We start from the raw sequence: 11,875 nt of genomic DNA on the forward strand, positions 1-11,875 counted from the left end.
CAGGAACTATTTAAAGAGCAACGAGGGTGTCCAAGAAGCTCCCTATACAATGTCCACTTGGCCAGCTGTTGGCTGGAGACAGACTCGAGCTTCCATCAGCACCACCAATATAAATAAACATGGCCAGAGGTTTTGACCTGAAATCGTCAGCTAACTCATCTGAAGCAAAAGTGTGACCGAGGAAAAGGTATCTTAACATCCATCCTGGGCCCCCCTTCCCCCAGGAAAGCGTGCAAAGATGTCTGCTTCATCGAGGGCAGGGTTGTGCAAACTTGGAGCCTGATAATCCTGCCCTGTGGAGGGCTGTCCCGTGCACTGCAGGAACAGTGAAGCCACTAGGGTGGCCAGAGTTAGCCAATCAGAATACAAAGGTCTCAGTTAAATGTGAATTTCAGATAAATAGCAAGTCTTTTTTTTTTTTTTAAGTATAGGTATGCCCCATGCAATATTCATAGCCTCCCTGATCTCTAGCCACTGGAAGCCACTTGCCAGACCTACCCTGGCCCGAGGTTCCGAAAACTACAGATATCACCAGACATTGCCAAATGTCCCCCCTGGCGGGAGGGTGGGGAGGACCAGCCTGCGCTGCAGAGCCACTGATTCAAGATAACCCAACAGAAGGCCTCCCATCGCAATCTCTTTATCTTCGCTTTCAGAGGTCATCTGAATCCATCTGGTAAAGCATCAGTCAAAGAATTCAGCCACAGGAGAAACTCTTCTGCACCTCTTACTTAAACACTTTGCAAATATTATTTATTTTGCTTTTCTTTTTAAACCATTTTATTTATTTACTTATTTATTTAGAGTGCAGGCAGGGGGAGGGGCAGAGGGAGAGGGAGAGAGAGAGAGGGAGAGAATCACAAGCAGACTCTGCACCCAGCCCAAAGTGGGGCTCGATCTCATGACCCTGAGATCATGACCTGAGCTGAAATCAAGAGTTGGGTGCTCCACGGACTGAGCCACCTGGGCGCTCCTTATTTATTTTGCTTCTTAATGTCCTTTGGGATCGATTCCCTGTAGGTTTTCATGCCACGTAAATTCTTGGCTCTCTTTCAGGATTACCAGTCTCATTTCGCTCAGACAATGTGAATTATGAAGCCTGCCATATTTTCCTTTTTCCTTCACAGCTAGAAAGCTTCGAGGTAAAATTCATGCACAGTTGCAGACATCACCTAAGCTCACATGGCTAGTGTTTCTTTTTTTTTTTTTTTAAGATTTTTTATTTATTTATTCGACAGAGATAGAGACAGCCAGCGAGAGAGGGAACACAAGCAGGGGGAGTGGGAGAGGAAGAAGCAGGCTCATAGTGGAGGAGCCTGACGTGGGGCTCGATCCCATAACGCCGGGATCACGCCCTGAGCCGAAGGCAGACGCTTAACCGCTGTGCCACCCAGGCGCCCCTCATTTTTTTAAACAAACATCTACACTGTGGCTTTTGTATGCACATATATTTGAAATGCTTTACAAATATTAACTCCTTGAATCCCTATAACTTCTTAATTACCTATGCGTATGTACTACTATTATCCTCCCTTTCAGGATAAAAAAACGGAGTTCCTGTTTCGGATGTTTTTATGAATTATTTCCTCTTTCATCGCTGTCCTTATAAGTAAGCCCCCTCCGATTCTGTTTGGCAGCTGGCTGGGCAGAGTTAGTGTATCCCACACGGAGACCACTTCCGACCCTCAGCCTCACCTGTCTCCTGTTTCAACTGCCACCAAAGCCACCAGCTCCAGTAATGTCTTGGAGGTGCACCCCCCCCCCCGCCCTGAGCCCAGCCTCACACCCAGGCACACACCTTTCATCCCCCATCTTGGCTTCCCTGGGAGCACCAAGATGTGGGACAATAAGGGACCTGGCTTCAGAGCCCAGAACCGCACAACCTATAATTGCAGAAGAATTAACACCTCATGGTCCAAACATTGTGCAATGGAAGATGGAGACTGGAAGATAAATTCATTCTCTTTTCTTTTTACTCCAGACTGCCCTGAGATGCCGCTTTTCGGAGGCGCTGCTACAAAATAAAGCCATCGGAAGTACTTAGTGGCAATCAGCCCAGCCATGTCTGCTCAGATGCCCCTCCTTCTCTGTCTCATTCCCGTTCTCTTGCTTCTGCTCCCGGGGACTGTCCTCCTAACAAAGCAGCAGCAACCTGCTATTGTCAGGTTCTGCTAGCTAAGGAATGCAGACGACAATGATTATAAATAATTACCAACAAAATCACACTGGATGGGAGTTGATCCATTCTTTCCATTAACTTCTGAGTCAGGAATATTTACTGTGGCCCAATCGGAATCCAATTCTGGAATGTTCTCCCTAGCGGCACTTTAAGGGTCAACCCCATCATCTTGACAGCTGAGGACACCAAGACCCAAAGAGGGAAGGGGATAGCTTGAAATCGCATGTGGGAATATAGTACATATAGTTAGTGCCTCCAGCGTCAGATTCCCATAACCGATTATTTCATCCCGTGCTTGCAAATCGGGTCATTAGCACTACTGTCCCCATTTTATGCATGAGAAACAGAGGCTCTGAAAAAGCGCGGTGAGATGTTCAAGGTCACCACATTAGCAGATGGAAGAGTCAGGCGGACACCAGGTCTCCAAACTAGTTCTTTTCCCAGCTGCCAGCCGGTCGTCTTGGGAGCCAGGTAGAAAACCAAACCCAGCCTTTGGAGGAACACAGGCTTTCAATTCAAGCCCTAGTCCAGCCACTGAACAGCTCTGTAACCTTAAGTTACTTAAGTTCTCCAAGACGATTTTTTAATTCCAAAACTGGGGAATCCTACCATCTACTCACAGTGGAGCTTTGAAGACGAAATGAGATATATATATATTTTTTAAAGATTTATTTATTTATTTATTTGACAGAGATAGTGACAGTCAGCGAGAGAGGGAACACAAGCAGGGGGAGTGGGAGAGGAAGAAGCAGGCTCATAGCGGAGGAACCTGATGTGGGGCTCGATCCCAGAACGCCGGGATCACGCCCTGAGCCGAAGGCAGATGCTTAACCGCTGTGCCACCCAGGCGCCCCCGAAATGAGGTATTTTAATCTCCCAACAACAGTGTCTGTACACAGTAAGTGCTTAATAAATATTAGCCAGCATCAGTTCTCTGGAATCAAAGACTCCTTCCCCCAACAATATTAGCTTCTCTTCTGGAGGCACTACTAAGTGCCAGGTGTGATGCTAAGCGTTTTCCACTGAAGGACGACTCACTCGGACCATCCTAACCTCACTGAGGGAGGGAAGACGAAGGGGAAAGTCTGCTACTCCCTCTTTGTTTCTTGTTGCCTCTGCCAACAGCTCATAAACTTTCATCATTTACGTGCCCCCTTGCTGGAGGTTGCCATATCTGTGCACCAGTTTTCATTGTTTTTAAAAGCAAACTCAACCCCCAACGTGGGGCTCGAACTCACAACCCCGAGATCAAGAGTCGCATGCTCTACCGACTGAGCCAGCCAAGCTCCGCACACCCATGCGTACCAGTTCTAGAACTTAAATTTCTGGTTTAGTTTTGCCCTAAGCAAGAACACTATCAGATATTAGGTTTGAGCGCTAGTTATAGTCTTCCTTATACACATTAAAACATACACATCCGCCGTTACAATGAAAAATGTAATTATTTAAAATATCCCAGAAAAAAAGACGATAGGACAAGATTGGAAAATACTCCAGAAAGAAAGAAGATAGAACAGTATTGGCAAAACATCGATCACTGTGAAACCAGATGCTGAGTGCACGGGGGCCGTAGCCTTCTCTAATTCTTCGTGTCTTTGAAATTTTCATAATAAAATAGTTTTAAAAAATAAAATAAAACACAGTTATCAAACCTAGAGATGGGGAAGGGAATGTTCTTTCGCAGAGACCTAGAACCACGTCACATTCCCCAGTGGGAAAAGCTAGTCCATAATAGCTCCTAGAAGGTCAGAGTCACGGGGACAGACGCTCAGGCTTCATTCTTTCACACGGGCTGCAAGCCCTGTGCTTGGAACAACTAGTCACAGAGACAAACGCCCAATTAACGTCTGCTGAATCAACGAGGGAATGATTACCAAGCCTCTTACCTTCCTTGTGGCTTCCGGCTCCGTCTCCTTGGATGCCCTGTCCTGCTAACTCTCCCCAGAGAGCGGGCAAGAAATTAACTCAGAAATTTGTACCCCAACATGATAAGCACTGCAAAAATAAGCCTCGTGTGAGGAGCTCCTGCTGTTTTTCATTTACGGCCATACCATTTGGCGTCTGTTACCATGGAAAACATCTAGAAAGTTTCAACAACTGCCCACAATCACACTTGGTGGGCACTGGACCACTTCTGCTAAATGCAGCCAAATGTGTTCCGTGGTATTCCTAGGCTACTGGCCTTTATGTATTTGGCCAGAGAATCTCTTAACCAGACGCTGTGAAGTTTTATAACCAATATCACAAGTGGCTTAAGTGCCATCAGCCTGGCACTGAGGTGGTCTCGGGAGCCAGAAAGGACCCTGTGCTTTAGGATTCTGATGTCTACCTGCAGCCCAGCACCCTTCGTGCCTGTTCGAAGCTGGAGCGAAGCGCATCCTCGCCCACCCGCACCTGCAGCTGAGCAAATGCTACCTTCTCTCCGAAGATACTCTCTGGGATATTCTGGGATTACATTCAGGTACCAAATTAGGTGTCTCAATTAAAGGTTGAATATACTACAAGTCTAAATCTACCAAGGAGGATAGAAAGACCTTGGTGGGATCGTTTTTTGTGTATATAATTAAAAGACAGTAAGAGTATGCTGCTCTGTTATGCAAAGCAATTACAACATCGTTTCTTTCTTCCTTTGCTGGAGGATATGGGCCAAATTTCTATTAAATATCCGTACGCCTTTTGAATCTTCCTATGTATTCAGTGTAACTCTTTTGAATATGGCAACAATAAGAGAGAGTATATGACTAACTTAAAGACCCAAAATAACAGAAACAATTTTTTTTAAAAAGTCTGAGCAATTAAGAGTAGCAGTTCCATCGGCTGCCACAAACTACAAATACAGAAATTAGGTTTCTACGCCCCAAATCTTTATTCTGGAAATTGCTTGCTCTCTTGCTTATCGGGTGAGAACAACCCAACACCTCCTTTCTATGGCTCTTCTTGAGAAATGAAGCGGATGGAGGGTTGGTGGCCCAGGAGCCCCTCATGAACATTAGTTCCATATGATCCATGGTCCCACGTGGTATTGAGCCAACTGGACCACCCGACTAAGTTGAGGCTGCATCTGATCCACGGCTTGTGTAATAAATTAAACCAAAAGCATCTTTTCAAGCAAGTGATCAGCAGATAACTCAGTTTAAAAATTCTACACAAACTGAGGGCTCCAGAGGGGCAGGGGGGGAGGAATGGGATAGACTGGTGAGGGGTAGTAAGGAGGGCACGTATTGCATGGTGCACTGGGTGTTATACGCAACTGATGAATCATCGAACTTTGCATCAGAAACCAGGGATGTACTGTATGGTGACTAACATAATATAATAAAAAAACATTTAAAAAAATTTTTAAAAAATTCTACACGGAGGACCCCTGGGTGGCTCAGTCATTAAGCATCTGTCTTGGGCTCAAGTCATGATCCCAGGGTCCAGGGTTTGAGTCCTGCATCGGCTCTCTGCTCAGTGGGGAGTCTGCTTCTCCCCGCTCCCTGTGCCCCCCCGCCCGCTCATGCTCTCTCTCTCTCTCTCAAATAAACAAATCTAATCTTAAAAAAAATGTTCTAGACAGAAATAAAGCAGAAATGGCCCATAGACAAATGAAAAGGTGCTCACTCTCACTCCTATTGAGGGAAGTAAAGGGAAAATTGCTGGTCTGCTAAACTAGCCTCCTAAAAGCACCCCTTCGACTATGAGAAACAAACTGAGGACTTCAGAGGGGAGGGGGGTGGGGGAATGGGATAGACCGGTGATGGGTAGAAAGGAGGGCACGTATTGCATGGTGCACTGGGTGTTATACACAACTAATGAATCATCGAGCCTTACATCGGAAACCGGGGATGTACTGTATGGTGACTAACATAATACAATAAAAAATCATTTAAAAAATAAAATAAAATAAAAAAAATAAAAATAAAAATAAAAGCACCCCTTCGTTCCATTGTTGCAAATGGAGCAATCTTTTAAACACAAAAATCAAGTTATCTTTTTCTGCTGCTTGAAACCTGGCTTCCCAGTTCACTTCTTGGGTATATTGAAATATACATTGTAATATACTTTAGCATAAACTGAATATAAATTACACAGTGCTGCAACTTTTCGCATTTACGGTGTCTTAGAAATCTTTTCATGTTAGCACACAGAGATCTGTCTTTGTAGCTGCGACGAACACAGGGCTAGTCGGCTAAGGTTCATTTAGCTCTTCTCTTATTAGTGAGCATTTGGGGAATTATCGATTTTGCACTGGTACAAACACTGCCAAAGCAAACACCCTATCTGTGCCTCCTTGTCTTACTTCGAGAGTTTGTCTTAAGGAAGACACTGAGAAGTAATTTTATAAGACCTCAATAGCCCCTGTCAAGCTGCCACACTAGCTGTGAGGACACCCCACCCATGGAGTGTGAGAGCCCTACTTCCTCACATTTGTGCCAATGTTTGCTTCTCGATGTTCTGGATTGTCTGTCTATGCCTGTGATTCCCATCGTTCTTCAATTCCGGGAAATTCTTGTATGTTCTTGAATTATTTCTTTAAAGACCATCTCTCTCCATCCTTTCCATTTTCTACGTGTTAAGGGTGGAACTCTGACTCTACAGCTCATGTGTCTGCAGTTTTCTTTTCTACTTACCATCTTTTCCACTGCATGATGGGAGGACATCGTGGCTCTGTCTTCCAAGTCACGAAGCTCTCTGGTTGTGTCCAATACATGCTCGCACCGGCTCGCACTGGGTGGGGGCGGGGCTGGGTCCTCGCTGCGCCGCCCCCGCTGCCCCCCCACCGCCCAGAGCACGGGGCCCGGAGCCCGGAGCGCGGGGGCCCAACGGTCGGCAGCCCCCGCCTGGCCCAGCAACCATGGGGGCGTCGGGGCGGCTCCTGCATGCGGTGCTCATGGGCGCCCCGGGCTCGGGCAAGCGCACCCTGGCGTTGCGAATCACCAAACACTTCCAGCTGCAGAAGTTCTCCAGCGGGGACCTGCTCCGAGACAACATGCTGCGGGACACAGAGTTCGGTGTGCTGGCCAAGGTTTTCATGGACCAGGGGAAGCTCATCCCGGACGACATCATGACCCGGCTGACCCTTCACGAACTGAAAAACTTCACCCGGGAGAGTTGGCTGCTGTGCGGTTTCCCCAGGACGCTGCGGCAAGCCGAGGCCCTGCAGAGGGTTTATCAGATACACCTGGTGATGAACCTGAGCGTGCCGGTGGAGGTCATCCGGCAACGCCTCTCTGCTCGCTGGATCCATCCGAGCAGCGGGCGCGTCTACAACCTCGAATTTAACCCTCCCAAGGCGGTCGGCGTGGACGATCTGACTGGCGAGCCTCTGGTTCAGCGTGAGGACGACAGACCGGAGACACTTAACGAGAGGCTGAAGGCTTACGAAGACCAGACCAAACCCGTCCTGGAATATTACCGGGAGAAGGGGGTGTTGGAAACCTTCTGCGGCACAGAAACCGACAAGATCTGGCCCTGTGTGTATGCCTTCCTGCAAACAAAAGTTCCACAAATAGACCAGAAAGCATCGGTGACTCCGTGAGGGCAAATACTTGGAATCAGCAAGATGAACAGAATTTCTTCCTCCTCTCTTTCAGAAGTTCCTTGTTCTAAGGCTGCACCGTGTATGAATTCCTTGAGACTTACATGAGTTTCATTACTTTAAATTTTATTTTGCATACTAAGGATAATGAGTCTCAGGCTGCAATTTGTCTTTGGAAATGGCCTCGTGTGTTTTATCCAGCTACGGGTTTGCGACTCAAAAACATCAGAGATGTCCAAGCTTAAAAAAAAAAATTGTTTTAGAGCAAAGTTGAAAGAGCAGTGGGTAGTAATCTGACTTGTGCTCAGGAGGGAAAAGAGATTGACATCATATTTTTCTGGAAAAGTAAAAAAAAAAATTACATTATACTCATTTGGAGACAATATCTCATCAGAGGCTTTTGTGTAGCCAGATGCCAAAAAAGACATTTCTAGCACATGGGGCATGGTTTTGTGAGAGGCTGTATCCATAAAATTCCAGATAAAAATAACTGGATTTCGGTGCAGCTTGCAAATTTACTGCTGCCTTTAAATCAAGAAACCTATAAGGTGGCTGGCTAAGCTACATATATTTTGTTGCTAAACATACTTTCAGTTTACTTGGAATTTTCAAGTTGCTATAAAAATGTATCAAATAATATTTAGGCAAATATTACTTTGATGTGAGTTGTTTTCTTCTGAAAATGCATGAGTGCTGAGGGATATAACTGATGTTAGAAACTGACATTATGACACAAGCTCTTGGATAAGCACCAAAGTTGAGTGGATGTTCTTTGATGGAAAATGTAATTGACATCTTAACATTTTCAGAGGTTACAGGGGTTAAGAAATGTGTGCTTTAGGATCTACTTGCCAGTTCTTTTTGATCATTATGCTTTGAAGAGTAACAAAGTCTTTTTCTTAAAAAACAAAGAAGAAAAACTGGTAACACTACATGAAACACACATACTCTGTCATTAGGAGATAGAAATGGATCTGCCAGACCTGGTGGGAAATTTCCTTGACAAATACAGCAGTCATAATTAATAAACAGGTGTAGCAATAAAAAAGCTTTCTATGAGAGGTCAAAAGGACCAGGAAAGTGAGTTTGCTGAAGGCGGAGTGCTTTATTCCTGATGGAAGACGTTGATACCCGGGAGCGTTCACTGACACCCTCTCTTAAGGGGAGAAAGTCCTGCCAGTGTGTGTAATCTGATCAGCCATTTTTAAATCCTTATTTTAGATTCCTTCGTGGGGTTGGGAGGACACATGCTTATGTACCGTAGCCTGGTAGGAGTTGGGGAGAGAGGTGGAGGAGAAACAGTGTATCTTCAATGACATTTCTACTCTTATTTCAGTTGGTGCTATATCAAAAGAAACAAGTTCTTGTGCTGTTATTAACTGCCTTTGAAAATGTGGCCCATTTCACTCTGGGCACTTAAAATACAAATAACAGCTGGTGTCTCATATATTTGGGAGAAAAACTTACTTTTCTTTCTTTGGATTGTATTTTTCATTCGTTGTCAATTTCTCAAAATGGACCAAGTCTTTTAAAAAGGGTTACAGAAAACATTTCATCCTTCAAAATACTTTCTATAACGACCTACTTGGACATTATGTGCTTTCTAGAAAAGTGAACTACACGACTTATGAGCTGTCACGAGTCACTAGGTTATAAGATACACATTAGTCTTTGTTACAATAAAATTACACTTCAGGAAAAAATAGCTTCATCTGCTTATCGGGTTATTTTAAGGATCAAATTTTAATCTCCATGACCTCCAGTTGATTTGTTTGTGACTGCTTTATCCTCACACAGCAAAGACATTTACTTATGCTTATTCTTCTAAGTGAAGCCTAGTTGACCTAGAATAGTTTCAGGTCTACAACACAGTGATCTAACAATTCTATACATTATACAGTGCTCCCCACAATAAGTGTTAAGTCACTACGTTATTATAGTCTTATTGACTATATTCACTATGCTGTACTTTTCATTTCTGTGACATACTTATTTTATAACTGGAAGTCTGTGCCTCTTCATCCCCTTTCCCCATTTTGCCCATCCCCTCCCCTCCCCTCTCTTCTGGCAATCACCAGTTCATTCCCTGTATACATGAGTCTGTTTCTGTTTTTGTTCATTTGTTCTGTTTTTTAGATTCCACATGTAAGCGAAGTCATATGGTATCCATCTATGTGAAATCGTAAGGGATATGTCTTTGTCTGGCTTATTCTTAATTCCTCTTCTGCTTGCTCTATTCTTTATCTTGCTTGGGTGTTAATTTGCCTATTTTGTTCAGTTTGTTGTCTTCTGTAGTGTTGGGTCTTCCTCCAATGTGTGGTGAGCCTGACTCTGTGATTTTCTATATGCTTGAGATTCTCCATCAGTCGGTATTCCCTGACAGTGGGTGTCATCCGCTTGGGGAGATTGCTGGTCTGAACTGAGGCTACTCTTGGGGACAGCAAAGAAGGATAAGCCACTGAGTGAGAACGCTCTGGGGTCTCTAGGTCTATGCCATTCCCCTGGCAATGGACAGCCTCAAGACACATGGCCATGCCCACCTAATTTGGGCTCCCTGGCCATCACTCCTACCTGAAGGCTGACATATTGTCACTGCTATTCAGGTCAAGAGCAGACAGAAGAGCATCAGTGGAGAATGAATCGTTGGCCCCTCCTGCAGCAATGGCCCAAGGACCTACATGTTGATTGGCCTTGATACCCTTTGCTTCTGGTATCCGCCATCTTTGGGGATGGAGCAGGCTTGGTGCTCCCTGCACCTTTCCAACGATAGTCTTCCATGTGCATTTTGGATTGGGTTTTCTGTCGTTGCATCAAGCAACTCTACGTGCCACACTTCAGGATCAGTCCTGGTTTCTGGTTCACTGAAAGTGAAGTGCTATGGCAGAGAAGAATCTATAGGACTCAGTAGGCTCCTTAGTCCGCCATCCTGCAATGGAACCAGATTTCCTTGTCCAGCCTCAAAATCTATACATCACCAAACCTAGAGCTGCAGCCTTTAACTCTGGCTGCATGTTAGAATCATCTGGGGGAGCTTTAAGAGAACACTGATACCCCCGACATTGGGACTGAATTATCAGGTGTAGTCAGGGGTTGGGGAGCAGAATCATGGTCATTGCTATGTTTGCTGTGTTTTAAGAGCTCCCTAGCTTCTACAAGTCACTGTCCTAAAGTGCCGAGTTGATTAACTGAGCACCAGCCTACAAATCAGTGTTCAGCAGAGACTCAGAACCCCCTGGTCCTCTCACCAGCTGGAACTTACATCACGGAAGGCTCCGTCCCCCCTTGTCCCTTTTCTCCCCTCCACACGGATATTTAAGCAATGGATCATTTATCATTATTCTATCATGAGTCATCACCATGGCTAACACTTTTTCATTTTTCACTTTATCTGTGTTGCTGATCAAATGTCACCCGAGTTAACTGGGTTTCCTGGCTCGCTTGAATAAACACCTTTTCCTGTGTGGCTAGTTGGCCAAGCTCTCTGGTGCCTCCCAGCATTGCAACTCAGCTAACGATACTCATTTTCCAGTGCGCGGGTTGGGAAGCCAACTTACAGTGAAATCAGGATAGATGGGTTTGATGTTGTCTAACCTTCAGAACGGCTTTGGTTCAGTTCCTACTAAAAACCTGACTTTACACAAAGCCAATTAAGTAGACTCTGAAGATGAAGTAGTCCCAAAACACAATTCGTTTCTCTGAAAACAGCTGCATTTTGTATTAGTAACTGACATACAGTTAGAGCAACTGAAATGGGCACACATTTATAGGCAATAGTGGGATGCCCTTATTCTCCAGTTTGGCCCACGATCAAGGTCAAGGCCTCCAGTCTTGTGAGGTCCTTGGACACTTTTGGTGGTTGACCAGCTAGACAAGCTTACAGTAGTGCCTTCTCCAGCAAGGGGAAGGGAAACTCCAGGTATCCAGAATACACACCGAGTTTGAACAGAGTGCGGCTGGGGAGTAGGTATGAGGAAGAAGGAAGGTACACTGAGGACACATGGAAGAGGGCTTTGAATAGGACACAGTGGCACCACCCTCCCTTCAGCAAGCTGACAAAATCTGCATAATATCGAGAGACTGGAAAACATATTCAAAATTGGTGGTGGTAGTGGGGTACTCTCAAGAGGCTGGGATTTTCTGTAGGTAATCAGAATGTGTGTTTAATTAAGTGACGG

General features: G+C 45.1%; 1 protein-coding gene across 1 annotated transcript; it reads left to right on the forward strand.

Moving 5' to 3' along the window:
* Positions 1–7,016: 7,016 nt before the first annotated feature.
* LOC113261603 (GTP:AMP phosphotransferase AK3, mitochondrial-like) lies at positions 7,017–7,700 on the forward strand. The gene has a single exon (XM_044387336.2). The coding sequence runs from the start codon at positions 7,017–7,019 to the stop codon at positions 7,698–7,700; it is 684 nt and encodes a 227-aa protein (XP_044243271.2).
* Positions 7,701–11,875: the final 4,175 nt, after the last annotated feature.

This window comes from Ursus arctos, unplaced genomic scaffold (assembly GCF_023065955.2).
Source record: "Ursus arctos isolate Adak ecotype North America unplaced genomic scaffold, UrsArc2.0 scaffold_5, whole genome shotgun sequence".
Classification (NCBI taxonomy): Eukaryota; Metazoa; Chordata; class Mammalia; order Carnivora; family Ursidae; genus Ursus; species Ursus arctos.